Source organism: Brassica oleracea, chromosome C6 (genome assembly GCF_000695525.1).
Source record: "Brassica oleracea var. oleracea cultivar TO1000 chromosome C6, BOL, whole genome shotgun sequence".
Lineage (NCBI taxonomy): Eukaryota > Viridiplantae > Streptophyta > Magnoliopsida > Brassicales > Brassicaceae > Brassica > Brassica oleracea.
Genome location: NC_027753.1, coordinates 33,517,254 through 33,533,151, shown reverse-complemented (window position 1 = coordinate 33,533,151; position 15,898 = coordinate 33,517,254). Strand labels below are relative to the sequence as shown.

The 15,898-nt window shown below is 37.1% G+C and overlaps 3 protein-coding genes across 4 annotated transcripts; 1 reads left to right on the top strand and 2 right to left on the bottom strand.

Annotated features, from left to right (window-relative positions):
* Positions 1-1,390: 1,390 nt before the first annotated feature.
* On the top strand, positions 1,391-7,640 carry LOC106300133 (putative phospholipid-transporting ATPase 9). Its single transcript, XM_013736213.1, has 10 exons — positions 1,391-2,130; positions 2,339-2,760; positions 3,256-4,715; positions 4,782-5,058; positions 5,135-5,223; positions 5,334-5,442; positions 5,523-5,732; positions 5,802-6,026; positions 6,104-6,295; positions 6,593-7,640. The coding sequence occupies exons 2-10, from the start codon at positions 2,353-2,355 to the stop codon at positions 7,220-7,222; spliced, it is 3,600 nt and encodes a 1,199-aa protein (XP_013591667.1). The 5' UTR covers positions 1,391-2,130; positions 2,339-2,352; the 3' UTR covers positions 7,223-7,640.
* LOC106300135 lies at positions 7,410-8,145 on the bottom strand. Its single transcript, XM_013736217.1, is given in 2 exon segments — positions 7,410-7,470; positions 7,472-8,145. Coding segments are annotated over 2 exon segments (444 nt in total). The 5' UTR covers positions 7,855-8,145.
* Positions 8,146-8,215: 70 nt separating this feature from the next.
* Positions 8,216-12,067, bottom strand: LOC106300134 (proline-rich receptor-like protein kinase PERK9). 2 transcript variants are annotated; one of them, XM_013736215.1, is made up of 9 exons: positions 10,531-12,067; positions 10,060-10,455; positions 9,897-9,980; positions 9,716-9,786; positions 9,373-9,449; positions 9,138-9,285; positions 8,895-9,056; positions 8,498-8,814; positions 8,216-8,398 (listed from the first exon to the last, which is right to left on the bottom strand). In XM_013736215.1, exons 1-8 carry the CDS (start codon positions 11,633-11,635, stop codon positions 8,620-8,622), a joined length of 2,238 nt encoding a protein of 745 aa, XP_013591669.1. In that variant the 5' UTR covers positions 11,636-12,067; the 3' UTR covers positions 8,216-8,398; positions 8,498-8,619. The 2 variants fall into 2 exon arrangements, with proteins under 2 accessions (XP_013591669.1, XP_013591670.1); XM_013736216.1 differs by having other exon boundaries at positions 8,216-8,392.
* Between the last annotated feature and the right edge of the window lie 3,831 nt (positions 12,068-15,898).

Sequence of the window (15,898 nt, the reverse complement as noted above, 5' to 3'; positions counted from 1 at the left end):
AATTATGATGTATTTGTGAACCAGGAAGTACATTTAGTTGAAACTTGAAAGCCACATTCATTCAATAAATGATGCATACCAAACTATACAAAGCCGGTGGCATGTTTTATGCATTAAATCCAAAGTCCCCTAATAACCCATACCAAATTCTTGAGAATATAAAGTACTTCCCCCAACTCATTGAGCAAAAAAATATTTCATTATTAGCACTATTATGATAAATTGAGTGTTTGTGGGATTTTGAATTTTAAACCAAACAAAAATGTGCATATGATATGTTGACATGCATGATCTTCCATGTTTAAATTCATTTATCTAAATTGTTTGAACTACCATCCATTCTTGTATTGGATCAGATCTGATTGAGTTAGCTCAAAATTCCCTTCACTATAGTCTATAAGCAATCCAACAGTATCATAAAAAAGAAGATATCTCCATATGATCTCGAGACTGGGGTTTTGTCTGGTGGGATCGGATCAACTTAATAATATGACTCTGGAAGATCGATTTTAATTTGCTTTTGGTGAGTCTTATGTGACGTGACTACCTTCGTTCATCAGTACTCTCATTATAATATGAACTTTTGCAATCAACATAAGAACATCTTATATTTAATTATTCCATTTTTTATGGAGTTGTACTCATTATATATATTATTAGTCAAAGAGAAAATGAAGAAAAGTAATATGAGCATATATAATGGTTTTAAAATAGAATAATACTCCTTCCGTTTCATATTGTAAGTAGTTTTAGAGAAATGTTTTTGTTTCAAAATATAAGTAGTTTTCGTATTTCCATGTAACTTTTACATTTATTGAATACAGTGTGACCAATCAAATTAAATAGACTTATTTTTTATTGGTTAAATTATATCTAACCTATTTATTATAAAATACTTTTTAAAAACATAATAATTTTCTTAATCTTCGTGTTTTTAGCCAAAACTACTTCTATTATGAAACGGAGGGAATATCACATTTTAATTACTCTAATTAAATGTACAGTCCTCCTATTTATGGTTGGGTTATACCAGAAGGATCAATCCTTTGTTGCAAGAGTTTAACGACAAAGGTACAGACATTTATATACTACTCCATCCGTTTTATTATAGATGAAGTTTTGGTTCTTTGTATACATATTAAGAACATTATATTTTATAGACGAAAATCATTAAAATATAATTTAAAACTAATTTATTTAATTATAAACAAAAATAATAAAAACACAATTGAATATACAGTTTTTGATAAAGTTAAAGTTACCTAGATTAGATATATGAAAACATCTCTATTGTGAAACAAAAACAATCTTAAAAGTAATAAAGAGAGAATATCTATAGTATTAAATAAGAAGAATTCATTCATGCAATAGATGAATTTAAAGTGTGTTTGACCCGCATTTTGTGTGCTGGTCTCACCTTCTCTCCGCCACGACGGCGCATCTAATGTTCCTCCAATCGATTCTTCTCCTTCTTCATCTTTCCCCTCTCTAACCAAAATTAATTCTCACTTCTTTTTTTTTTTCTCGTATGTTCTTCTGATAATCTGACAATCATTAGAACATACAAATTAAAAAAAAAGAAGAAGTCCAGTTTTCTGTGTTCTGTCTGTACACAGAGCAAAAGTTTGTTTCCTTCTATTGAATGTTTTTAATTATTTTTTTTATGAGAGGATTTGAGATTTGCTGTTGTTATTCCATCAAACATTATTATTAATTATATTTGTAGAAAGGGAACCATGACTTGTCCGAATCTTGGCACTTTCTCTCTGTTTCTTTCTTCCTCGTCCTCTTCGTCTTCCCAATTTGTTTGGATTGGCAGAAGATCATTCTGGCTATAAATTCATAAAAATCCATGAGATCTCTCTCACTCAAGCTCCAATTTCTTGGCTTATAAGATTATAAAGATCTTAACTTTCTCATAGATCACAACCTTTCGTAAACACCCTTCTTGATCTCAGCTCTCTCACTCACTCAATTTTTCTAAATCCATTTTCCCTAGAAAAAAAACTCTCATTTTCCCGAGAAAGAAAAAAAAAACAAATTTTGGTAACCGGAGAGAGTCACAGAAAACGAGGCCGGAGAATAAAACCAGTCACGGTCTTGTCTGCTTTTCTCCTCGGTTGGTTTGAGGTCCTGCCTTAATCGCTTACTGTCTTTTTTTTCTTTTCTTTTTCTTTTAATTTATAAAAGCCAAAAAAATGATACAACTTTTATTTTTCTTCGTTTTTAAAAATGTTCTCGCGGGTGTTATTATAATAATTCAGTTCTGTCTGAATATAATTTTCAGGGTTTCTTGAATATCCAAAAAAGATTCAAAGTTTTTTGTTGTCTCCTGCAGATCTCTCCCTATCAATGGCAGGAAGTGGACTAAAGAGACGAAGAAGGAGAAGAATCCACTTAAGCAAGCTCTACACACTCACATGCACTCAAGCGTTTTTCAAGCAAGACCACTCTCAAATCGGAGGACCCGGTTACTCTCGTCTCGTCTTCATCAACGAGCCTGATTCACCCGAAGCTGACTCGAGCAGCTACAGCGACAACTACGTGAGAACAACCAAGTACACTCTCGCCACTTTCTTGCCAAAATCACTCTTTGAGCAGTTCAGAAGAGTCGCAAACTTCTACTTCTTGGTCACTGGCGTCTTGTCTTTCACTCCCTTGGCTCCTTACACTGCTGCAAGCGCCATTTTTCCTCTCCTTTTCGTTATTGGTGCTACTATGGTTAAAGAAGGTGTTGAAGATTGGCGCCGCAACAAGCAGGTATACTCTTTGATTCTTTAGTTTCTTGCAATCTTAATTATGGTCTTGTTTAATGTTCAATAAATGGCTAAGTGGTGGTTAGGTGCATCATAGAGGATTATTGCCAAGAACGATTTTTTTAACATCTAGACCAATTTTTTTTTAAAAGAATGGATTGAAAAAATCATCGGATCCGATTTATCCACTAAGCGGCGCCTAGACGCTGCCTACACTGATTTCTTAATCTGAGAGTATTTGAAAATATAGAATCATTTGGATTGGTTAGGGATCTTTTGGATCGGATGGGTTCGGATAATGTCGGGTTCAGGTTGGGTTTCCATTTTTTGTAGGGAATAGAGAAATAGGAACCGTTAGAGTTTTTGTAAACTTTGGTCCGGTTTTGGTTTTGTTTTTTCGGTTTAGCTCCAGTTCGGTTTTCGGGTTTCGGATAATATGCCCACGACTAGTCTTTTTCTTGATCTTGTCTGAAAGATACAAGCATTTTCATGTTATTAGGACATTGAGGTGAATAATAGGAGAGTAAAAGTGCATAGAGGAGATGGGAACTTTGATTCCAAGGAGTGGAAGACTCTAAGCGTCGGAGACATAGTGAAGGTAGAAAAGAACCAGTTCTTCCCTGCAGATCTTGTTCTCCTTTCATCTAGCTACGAGGACGCTATCTGCTACGTAGAGACGATGAACCTAGACGGTGAAACCAATCTCAAAGTCAAACAAGGACTAGAAGTAACCTCTTCCTTGAGGGAAGACTTTAACTTCAAAGGCTTTGAAGCTTTCGTCAAATGCGAGGATCCAAACGCCAACTTGTACTCCTTTGTCGGAACCATGGAGCTTAAAGGAACCAAGTACCCTCTCTCCCCTCAACAGCTTCTCCTCAGAGACTCAAAGCTCAGGAACACCGAGTTCATCTTCGGCGCGGTTATCTTCACTGGTCACGACACAAAGGTCATACAGAACTCAACGGATCCTCCTTCCAAGAGAAGCATGATTGAGAGAAAGATGGATAAGATCATCTACCTCATGTTCTTCATGGTGGTTCTGATGTCATTCATTGGCTCAGTCATCTTTGGAGTCACAACAAGAGATGACTTCAAGGACGGTGTGGTGAAGAGATGGTACTTGAGACCAGACAGCTCATCTATCTTCTTTGACCCCAAGAGAGCTCATGTTGCTGCCTTCTATCACTTCCTAACAGCGGCTATGCTGTACAGCTACTTCATTCCAATATCTTTGTATGTCTCGATAGAGATTGTTAAAGTCCTTCAGAGCATCTTCATCAACCAAGACATCCACATGTACTACGAGGAAGCCAACAAGCCGGCTCGTGCAAGAACCTCTAATTTAAACGAGGAGCTTGGTCAGGTGGATACAATCCTCTCCGACAAGACTGGGACATTGACTTGCAACTCCATGGAGTTCATCAAGTGTTCTGTCGCCGGGACGGCTTACGGACGCGGCGTCACTGAGGTTGAGATGGCTATGGGAAGGAGGAAAGGCTCTCCTCTGGTGCTTCAGAGCGATGATGTGGAGTACAATAAGGAACCGTTTGCTGAAGAGGCCAAGGTGAAAGGGTTTAATTTTAGAGATGAGAGGATAATGAATGGGAACTGGGTCACTGAACCTCACGCTGATGTTATTCAGAAGTTTTTGAGATTGCTTGCGGTGTGCCATACGGTGATACCTGAAGGGGATGAGGACACAGAGAAGATCTCTTATGAGGCTGAGTCTCCTGATGAAGCAGCTTTTGTTATTGCAGCAAGGGAGCTTGGGTTTGAGTTTTATAACAGAACTCAAACTAGTATATCTGTAAGAGAGCTTGATCTTGTGACTGGCAAAAGAGTTGAGAGGCTGTACAAAGTGCTGAACGTTCTTGAGTTCAACAGCACAAGGAAGAGAATGTCGGTGATAGTGCAGGATGAAGATGGGAAGCTCTTACTACTTTGTAAAGGAGCAGACAAGTAAGTGTGACTTTATTAAAAAAAAACATATCTTCCTTTTTGAACTTATTTTGTTTCTTTGACCAGTGTTATGTTTGAGAGACTTTCTAAGAACGGTAGAGAGTTTGAGGTGGAAACAAGGGACCATGTCAACGAGTATGCTGATGCAGGCCTTAGAACTTTGATACTTGCATACCGTGAACTCGACGAGAAAGAATACAAAGATTTTAGTGTGAGAATCAGTGAAGCAAAGAGCTCGGTTAGTGCTGATAGAGAATCATTGATAGAGGAAGTCACGGAGAAAGTTGAGAAAGACTTGATCCTTCTTGGAGCTACCGCTGTTGAGGATAAACTCCAAAATGGAGTAAGCATGGCCACTGATGTTATACATATAATCATTTTAGTGTATTGAAAACACTTTTAACATTGATTTTTTTCAGGTCCCTGATTGCATTGACAAGCTAGCACAAGCAGGAATCAAGATTTGGGTTTTGACTGGTGACAAAATGGAGACTGCTATCAATATTGGGTATCTATTTTTCTGGGTATCACCTACTCTTTGAGTTCATGTATATAGTTTTTTTTTGTTTGTTTATTCTCTCCACTCTATGAACTCTTTTGTATGCGTCTCTTTGACAGCTTTGCCAGTAGTTTACTCAGACAAGACATGAAGCAGATCATAATCAACTTGGAGACCCCTGAGATCCACTCACTGGAGAAAACTGGAGAGAAAGATGCCATTGCTAAGGTTTTTTAAAAAAACATTGATAGTTCTTCAGAAGATTATGTAAGATAAAATGAATCAAAGTGGTTGGTTTGATCTTGCAGGCATCAAAAGAGAATGTCTTATTGCAGATAATCAATGGAAAGACTCAGCTAAAGTATGCTGGTGGGAACTCTGATGCTTTTGCTTTGATCATTGATGGGAAGTCACTTGCTTACGCCTTGGACGATGATATAAAACACATCTTCTTAGAGCTCGCCGTTGGTTGTGCTTCTGTCATTTGCTGTCGTTCATCACCAAAACAGAAAGCTCTGGTCAGTTTCTTTGGTTTAAACTTTTGTTTACTGTCAAGATTTTTCTCAAGAAGTACATGGCAAATGTAGGTGGCAAGGCTAGTAAAATCTGGAAATGGTAAAACAACATTAGCTATTGGTGATGGCGCAAATGATGTTGGGATGCTTCAAGAAGCAGATATTGGTGTGGGCATCAGCGGTGTGGAAGGCATGCAGGCTGTAATGTCAAGTGACATTGCGATTGCTCAGTTTAGATATCTGGAACGTTTGTTATTAGTCCATGGACACTGGTGTTACAGGCGTATCTCAACAATGGTATATACCCACTTTAGTGTGCGTGTGACATGAGTCTCTTTAACATAATCTTGACAGTAGTTTTCTCTGTTTCACAGATTTGCTACTTCTTCTACAAGAACATTACGTTTGGTTTCACTCTCTTCTTGTATGAAGCATACACAACATTCTCATCAACACCTGCTTACAACGATTGGTTCCTATCTCTTTACAATGTTTGCTTCTCGTCCCTTCCGGTTATTGCTCTTGGTGTCTTCGACCAAGATGTATCTGCACGGTACTGTCTCAAGGTAAACTTCTTTCATTACATTAAAACAGCTTTACTCTTCTGACATACTCCCTCTTGTTCCATAAATACTAGATTTTCAATATTTTTAAAGTACTTTTGTATATAATTAAGAAATATTAATTAAACTTATTTAAATTGATTAAATATCATTGGTTGATAGTTATTGGAAAGTGTATAGTAAAAATAAATAATAAATTTAATTGTAACCATATATTGTATTTTTAATATATTCTTTCGGGAACGGAGGGAGTATTAAACAATGTGTACTAAACTCTTTGTTTTGTCTTTGGATTCACAGTTTCCACTGTTATACCAAGAAGGTGTGCAAAACGTTCTCTTCAGCTGGCGGAGGATACTTGGATGGATGTTCAACGGATTCTACAGCGCAGTAATCATCTTCTTCCTCTGCAAAAGCTCTCTTGAGCCACAAGCTTTCAACCACCAAGGCAAAACCCCTGGGAAAGAGATCTTAGGAGGGACAATGTACACATGCATCGTCTGGGTTGTGAACTTGCAGATGGCATTAGCCATCAGTTACTTCACACTCATCCAGCACATTGTCATTTGGGGATCCATCCTCGTTTGGTACCTCTTCATGACCGTCTACGGAGAGCTTCCAGCGAGTATATCAACCAGTGCGTATAGAGTCTTTGTTGAAGCTCTGGCGCCGTCGCTTTCTTACTGGGTCATCACTCTCTTTGTGGTTGTATCTACTTTGCTGCCTTACTTCATCTACTCCGCGGTTCAGATGAGGTTCTTCCCAATGTACCATGGGATGATACAGTGGCTGAGGTATGAGGGTCAGTGTAATGACCCTGAGTACTGTGATATGGTGAGGCAAAGATCAATAAGGCCTACAACAGTTGGGTTCACCGCGAGATTAGAAGCTAAAAAGAGATCAGTGAGGAGGTCAGAGCCTGAATCATGAGTTAACCATTTTACAACTGACTTGCCAGGACGTAAATAGACTGTTAACCAGTTGTACATTCTGATTCTTGAGCGCCTTGCCTGATTAACAAAGTAGATTCTTACAGTGAACTCTGAAGATTATACACCATACTTCTAGTAGAGAGATAGCATCTAAGTCTTTTCTCTTTGGCTCTTTCAAGATTCCTTTAATATATTGTCATTCTTAGAGCAATGAAGACATCTTGTGTGATGAGCAATGACAAAGGAATGATCATTGGTTTCTTCTATTTCATATTGTGAGTTTCCGAAGTCAAAATCGTTTGTAGTCTCTCCTTGACGCCAGAAACTCCCAAACACAAACTCTCCCTCCATGGAGAGCTCATGCAACATCTCCTCAATATCTTCCATGCAACTAACTCTGGAGACATCACCAGGCAAACGCTCCTCTTCTCTGCAATCCTCATCCTTTGCAGGCAGCAATCTTCTCTTCTTTCCTCTGAGCAGCCTCCTGATGACAAACCTCTTCATCTTGTGAGCAACTTTAGAAGGCATCTTGTAGAAGATGAAGATAAAGAACTGTAGGATAAAGCACTCACAGCAGCAACAGAGGACAACACAATCTGCTGTAAAAGCACCACAATCTTGTTCCATTGTTTTTGATGCATTGAAAACTGTTAAGGTAAAACAACAAAGATATAAAGGAAGGAGGAAACATAGATTGAGAGGTTACATAGGATTGTGTCAAAGGAATGTGTTCCTTTGCCAATATTGGTATCAACAATGCAACGCAAAGCAACATCCCATGTGTTTGTTTTTTCTCATAACTGTATGAAAATCCACAAGGGATCTTTACACTTTAAAAAAGCATTGTTTAGGTATCTTGGACGTCAAAGCAACTAAGATTCTTTTGTTTCCTACGTTCCTTTGATTATACTCTCCATCATGGTGATTCATAGGGGTAAATGCGTCTTCTTAGATGTATAACTTGAGCCAGATCAACACGTTCTTCAACGAGACACAGAAAGATCCTTGTTGATTTATCATAAAACTTGAAGGTAAAGATTTAAAAAAAAATTAGAAACATAAAAAAAAATAGATACAAAAAGTGCTTTCATGTAAGAAACAAAACCCTCTTGCTCAAGAACATAAGTAAACCTTTATTCCTCATCTTCCTCTACCACATGCTCGTCTGTTTCTGCAAATTGTATTTGGTAGTCTCTTTAGTTTCACCATATGGACACAAGAACATGAACACAAGTTAAGAGTAAACAAAGAAACAAAAGGAGATTCATACTGTTTTGAGCACTCAAGAAAGTGAGCTTGGGAGCTTTTCAGACAAAACTTAGCTGTTCTTGATGGGTTTTGTTCCCTCTTAACGCCGAGAAGATAAAAAAAAACATATCTTGTGTATGATATTTACACGTTTTGGTCTCTGCTGTTGTAACTAGTATGTGTGAAAAAATCTGTACTGTAGTTTTGGCTACCAAAAGCCATTCTTCTGAACAATCTGATCTCTGCTGACTGTTGAGCTGAGTCAAAGACCTCGCTTTCACCTAGTCTCATCCCATTAGTGAGGTCTTCCGCAGATAAACTCTCAAGAGCCCTCACAATCTGCCAATAAAAACATTTCAAATTTCTAAGCAAAAGTAAAAAACTCTTGAGAGTAAACATGAAGAGAAAATGTTATGTACTTGTCCCATCCGGGGTCTCTTGGCAGCTGAATGGCGCACGCAGGCTCCTGCTGCTTCAATCATTCTAAACATTTCGGAATCCACATAGTTTCCTCCAAGCTTAGGGTCTGCTAAAGAACCGAACTCCTCGGTTTCGATGGCATGACTTATCAGTGGCCGTGCCTGAACAACAACAGAGATGGGAAACAGCTCAAGGACTAATCATGTTTTACAGGTTAAGTAAGGTTGGAATAGAAGGTGTACCCATTCAACAAGGCTCTCCTCTCCAAGTGGTTGAGATGTATCAACAGGTTTACGTCCAGTGATTAACTCAAGAAGAACAACTCCAAAGGAGTATACATCTGATTTCTCTGTTAGTTTCCCACTTGATGCATATTCAGGAGCCAAGTAGCTGCAAAAGGATGAATGAGATAAAAAAAATATCAAGTAGATGCCAATCTTGTGCCCTTTAATCAAAACTAGGCAAGCAAGAATGTACCCAAATGTTCCCATAACCCTTGTGGTGATATGAGTGTTACAATCAAGAGCTAATCTTGCAAGACCAAAGTCAGAAACCTACAAGAGAGTGAGAGGTTTAGATATTGTCAAATTCACCAATAATTAGAGCCGGTCTTGGGCTTGGGCATAGCCTGGTGAAACATTAGTCTACAATTTTTTTGAAACGAATTATATAGATATAGTTTCCCAAATTTGTAAAAAAAAAAAAATTATTTAAAACCTTTACTAAATCACCTCAAGCCTCCCCAAAATCTCAGGACCGGCACTAGTCACCATGTAACTAAAACCTTGAAAAATCAAGAATAGGGGGAGTAATGTGTTACCCGAGCATCAAAGTTGTCCTCTAAAAGAATGTTAGACGACTTAATGTCCCTGTGGATGATCCGCGGGTGACCTGACAATAGACAGCTCAGTAAGAATAGCCAAATGGTTTAAAAGGTTACAATCAAAAGCAAGAAAAAATGGCTGAAAAGGTTAAAACCAGTGAGGTGAGAAGCAACTTACAATCTTCATGGAGGTAAGCTAGTCCACGAGCTGCACCAGCAGCGATTCTAACACGTGTTGCCCAGTCCAGAAGCTCTTTGGATACTATTCAGAAGACGTAATGTAAGTACCAGTGGTGTGTGCATCCATGTATATATGAATTGTAAAATGCTTTTTTACTAACCATGAAGGTGGAAGTAAAGGTCGTTGTTAGAGACAAAATCATAAATAAGCAATCTACGGTCATCAGAGATGCAATGTCCCACGATGGAAACCAAATGCCTGTGATGGATTCTGCTAAGGGTTTCAACCTCAGCTTTGAACTCACGGTCACCTTGTCCTCCACCAACTTTAAGCTGTTTCACAGCTACGACTCTCCCATCTGGTAACACCCCTCTATATACACAACCAAACCCACCTTCGCCCAAAAGATTCTCTTGCGAGAACCCGTTTGTTGCCTTGACAAGTTCTTGGTACGAGAACAAGGCCTTTGAATTGCCTAACCCACCTGATTGTGACTGTGAGAAGTACGTGCGATGACTCCCTGGTGCAGATGACTGCGTTCTAAAGAAAGCTGAGTCTGTGCATGTGTAGTGAGAGATCAAGAAATGGCATTATGTAAGAAACAAAAGTGACATGTTAATCAAAGTAGTACCTGATCTTGGTGATGGTGTGACGTAGCCACCACTAACAGCTGAAAGCCGTTTTTCTCGTCTTCTTATGCACCAGACAAGGAGGCCAATGAGACTGAACAACACAAGCGCCACTGCGACGGTGATGCCAAGGATAGCTCCAGTACCAAGGCCACTACTGTTACTAGGATTTGAAGTATCAGGAGAACTAGGAGTAGGGTTGTTCTGAGGTGGATTGTTAGAACCTGGTACAGGAGGAGAAGAGAATGTTGGTGGTGGAAAAGAATCTGAAGGCGGTGGACTAGTATCCTCTGGTGGTGGAGGAGTAGGAGGAGACTGAATAGGACGCTCTGAAGGCGGCGAAGGAGAAGGAGGAGATGAAGTGGGAGGTCTTGAAGGTGGAGGAGGAGGAGGAGACTGAACAGGACGCTCTGAAGGCGGTGAAGGTGGGGACTGAATGGGACGCTCTGAAGGCGGTGGAGGTGGAGACTGAATGGGACGTTCTGAAGCCGGCGGAGGAGGAGAACGTTGTGAGGTTGGTGGTGAAGGCAAAGACCGTGGAGGAGAAACAGATGAAGGAGGTGGGGGTAATGGTGGAGTTGGTGGAGGTGGTGGAGGAGAAGCTTGCGGTTGCTGCACCGACGGTGGCGGTGGTGGAATTGCAGGAGGAGGTGAAGGGATCACTGGCTGTGGCGGTGGGGGAGGAGACGCCTCAGGTGGTTTTGGCAGAGGAGGAGGAGGAGGTGATCCATCTGGTGGGGAGGTTGTAACCGGAGGAGGAGCTCCGTTTGGTGGCGGTGGTGATGGAGAGGGCGGCGGTGTCACTGGTGGTGGCGAAGTTGCATTGTTACTAGGAAGAGAATTGCCCAAAGGCGGCGATGTCACCGGTGGTGGTGTGGCCGGAGGAGAAGACTGAGACGGCGGCGGTGGTGAAGTTGCATTGTTACTCGGAAGAGAATTGTCCAAAGGCAGCGATGTCACTGGTGGTGGTGTGGCCGGAGGAGGAGACTGAGACGGCGGTGGTGAAGTTGCATTGTTACTCGGAAGAGAATTGCCCAAAGGCGGTGAAGCCACCGGTGGAGACGGTGGAGAATTTGAAACAGGAGGTTCTGCCGGAGATGTAGCCATCTAAAATTCCGACAGCAAACAAAACCAATCTACTTTCTTATCACCGACACGCTTCTTGGGTCCACCAAACTCTTACCAACCGGAAAAAACACTTAACGTGAAGAAGCGGCAACTCTGCCTTTGATTAAACCCTAACTTACTCCAACCACAAAGAAGAGAGAGACAGAGAGAAACGACGACGAGGATGATATAGTTAGATCACTCAGACAAAACCAGATCACTGAGATTACCTCAGATCTGTAATAGCTTCTTCACTTGAACACACCATAAACTGAAAAGTCTTCAGCCATTAAAAGACCAAAAAGGCATGCTACAGAACACGAGTAGCTTTGTCTCCTTTCACTCCCAAACTTGAATCTGTAACAATGAATCGAATGTTCTTCCGGGCTTCAAAAACAAGAAACTATTTTTTTTTTTTTCTGCGTCCTCCTTCTCTGGGAATACTTCAATGCTACGTCAAAATCAACGGTCGTCAAAAAATCGAGGTCTTAATTGTTTGCTTTTCTTATAAGGAAATAATTAAATTCATAACCGATCCAAATAATCAAACTATGCTACTTACCAATTTTTTCAATTTTAATATATAATAACGCGCTTTGTCATCAATCTATCGATGATAATTATAAGAAATATTGTCTCTAGTGTATCAATCTCACATGACATCTGACATTCTTTTTTTACTTGACGTTAAGTAGACGATTAGCCATAAATTATAAATCAGTTAACTGTAATACAAACACTGATAAATATATCAAATTCTTTGACAAGATAAAAGATAAATATTTCAAATTGTGCATTTATTTTTCTTAACTTTTTTCTACTAAACTGATATCGAGATGTTGTTCTATACTAGTATTTAAGATGTATATTTCATGTTGACTTTTCTAAGATGGTTTATAGTTTGACTTGACCGTTTGAGAAATTAATTTATAATTCTCGGTTGCGTATATATATTTACGTTTTTTCTTTTCTTTTGACATCGTACATTTCATTTAAAAGGACAAAGTTTCGTATATTTTATTAGCAGTTTCATTTATAGCACATGGCATCTACAGACTTTTACAGATATACAATTTGACCAAAGGAGGTCACATAATACAATTTATTTTTATTAAAAGAAAAACTAATTGTGAATAATCCATATATTTTTAGCAAAAATAAATAAATAAATAATACATATAGTTGTCTTTGAGGGGTACGTATAAAATATTTGAAACTATATAGTATTTAATATATAATTGCATACTGTAAATTGTAAAATATTTAAGGGTTTCTATTTATTATGGGTAGAAAATGTGGAAATCTTTCTGGTTAGATAGTGTTAAAAATATAATAACGCGTGGGTAACTCACATATAAATAAATTTTGAGTATAAGCGTAATTAACATATAGACAGGAGCATATAAATTCAATCAAATACTTTTTATAAAGAATTTCAATTTTACCACAAATTTTATATTATTTTTTCAAATATATTTTATTTTCATATATACTTTAAATTTGTGATAAAAATAAAGTAACTCTCATATTTATTTATTAATGTTTAAGAATAATTTATTAAACATTTGCAGAAGTTTATAAACTCAATTTCATCTTCTGAATTTTAAACCGCAAACAATAATCAGTAAATTCTAAATTCAAACATTAAGATACTTTTGATTGAATGTATTTTTGAAAAGTGATAACCTACTTAGAGTATTTTAACTAATTTTCTCTAAAATTGTATAGATTGAATCCGATATTATTTTTCATCATTATATAGCAGATTTATAAATTGGTGATGAGTGATAACACAAATAGAGAAATAATAAAACAAAAAAAAACATTTGAGCATAATAAAAAAATTCCCTTGACAATTAGATAATAAAGTTAAGCTTTTTTTTTTTACAGCATAAAGTTAAGCTAGTTTTGGTAGATAAATTATTTCCATTTTAAATTATATTTTCAAAACTTATTATTATATAATTGCTTATAACTAATGTGAACATGATTAGAAAACAAGAATAGTATTACGTTTTCAAAACTTAAAACACTAGTAGTATAGATGGATTCCGGTTCCAGAAAATTTATGATAGATTTTCACAAGAAAAATTATAAACAAGGCAAAAAGGTGAAAGGGGGAGACACTGATCCAAACATTTAACAAAAAATAACCCAAACATTCACTACAACTCGTGATCCCAAAACATTTCCGTTTTCTTTCTTTTACATACTCACCAGTCACGAGTCACCACGTGACATTCTCTCATCATTACAGAAATGTGAACAAGCCCTCAAAGTAAAAAGAGGGTCCCGCGTCATCTCTTTACTGGTACATGTGGTGTGAGTTAAGTGAGGATCTTGAAAAGAGTAGTCATTATATAATTATAATTAAAACGCACTTTGTTTAATCCTGCATCATTGTACAAGAGCGGTGTTATTACTTGGAAACACCTGCCACCTCTCTGCTTTTGCCACTTATGTGTTTCCAGAATATGGTTGCTACATTGACTCCATTGTATTGTTTTATAAATGAAGGTATATATCCCCCGTTCATACGGGTAACATGTGTTCATGATGTGACTGCAGAATATGTCAAACTGGTTTTGGTGTTTTCAGTGATGTTTCACATGGGGAACGAACTTTAAAGAACGGGATTGAAAGTGGCACACTTTTCTTAGGGGAACAGATGGATTCGCAAGGAAAATCCATTGTAGATTCATAAGAGCAAAAGTAATCTTCAAACAAAAAGTATGCCAGAGGTTTTAGCCTAAAAGCAAATCTAAACTATTAAAACTGAAGTACAATTAGTATTTAGTCGTAAGTTTTCCTTAATAATTACAAGTGAATGCCACTCTATTTTTAATTAACAAATAAATTTACAAAAACTAATATATAAGTTTCCATAAAAATGGTAAGTGAGATTCCCTAATATTTAACTATTACAGCAACTTAAAAGATGATAATCTTTCATTTCCTAAAAAAATCTATGATATAAACGCAAAAATCCTAAATATTCTAGGGAAAATTGTTTTTTTAGAACAATAAAATGATAACTATGTCCCTTTAGACTAATCTCATATACTTTATATTCCATTAAGCTTATTATTTTCAAAATAGCAATAATGCCTTTAAAATTGTAATTTTTAAATATAATAAATAATGGGTTCGATCAAACGGGATCGATCGATCCGAAATTACAAGGTCGAACGGATCGATCGATCTAAGCATATACTGATCGACCTGGTCTATTTCACTCGATCGGCAAAGGTCGATTTCATACAGATCGACCGATCTCGAATTATAGACCGATCGATCTCGTGCCCACGTAAGTATTCCAAATCGATTTTCTGGTTTTCTTCGGTTATATCCGGTTTGTTTCCCACTTGATTTGAACCGACCAAATACGATTTCAACTCTTTAAACTCGATTTCTTTGGGATGAAACCCATAATTTCTCATCTCCTTCACGAACAAAGGGGGAGAAAATTAAAGTCTCAAGTTCATAAACCCTAACTCACTCAATTTCACACTGATTTGGTAGAAATAATGTGATTTTTTGTGAAAATTTTGTGAATAATCAATGGAATATAGAAGACGGCGTGAGAAGAAGGTTACCACATTTTTTTTTGGTTTTTTGTTTTAAAAAAACGATTTTTCAAAATATGAAAGTGAATATTCTCAAATATTTTGTTTCCATATTTTTAGGAACTGATTTCTTATTCGTAAAATACAACTAATCTGTAGAAATCAGTTTCTACAGGTTTTTAGAATTATAGTAATGTGTAACTTTTGATTTCTACATGTTTTAGATTTACAATAAATCTGTAGAAGTCGGTTTCTACGTGTTTTAGATTTATATTAATGTGTAGATTTTGATTTCTAAAGATTTTAGATCGGTAGGTTAAGCGTAGAATGTGTATTCTAAATATTTTTAGAATACTCTTATTTACGTAGATCACGTATTCTAAACATTGTAGATTCAACGAAAAAATGGATTTCGTTTTCTACTTCGTAGAATGTCATTTATATTTTATTTAGAACAGAATCTGAAAATTATGATTTAAACATTTTTAGAACTGAAAAAAATACCAACTAAGTTCATATAGGTATTTTATCAATAGTTACTATTTTTTCAATTTTTGTTTGTTTGTAAAACTATTTATTAAATTTATTTTCAAAAATATTAAAGGGTATTATAGGCAAAAAATGACACAAAATAGATATTAGTCTAAAAAGACATAGTTATCATTTTTTGCTCTAAAAAACAATTTTCCCAATATTC

Bases quoted from the DNA above. Each gene is read 5' to 3' on its own strand.
- LOC106300133 (XM_013736213.1), top strand. From the start codon at position 2,353: ATGGCAGGAAGTGGACTAAAGAGACGAAGAAGGAGAAGAATCCACTTA. The intron at 2,761-3,255 runs GTATACTCTTTG...TCATGTTATTAG, and splicing joins ATTGGCGCCGCAACAAGCAG to GACATTGAGGTGAATAATAG. The intron at 5,224-5,333 runs GTATCTATTTTT...TCTCTTTGACAG, and splicing joins GAGACTGCTATCAATATTGG to CTTTGCCAGTAGTTTACTCA.
- LOC106300134 (XM_013736215.1), bottom strand. From the start codon at position 11,635: ATGGCTACATCTCCGGCAGAACCTCCTGTTTCAAATTCTCCACCGTCT. The intron at 9,286-9,372 runs GTACATTCTTGC...ATCCTTTTGCAG, and splicing joins AGGGTTATGGGAACATTTGG to CTACTTGGCTCCTGAATATG. The intron at 9,057-9,137 runs GTACACCTTCTA...GTTGTTGTTCAG, and splicing joins AGGAGAGCCTTGTTGAATGG to GCACGGCCACTGATAAGTCA.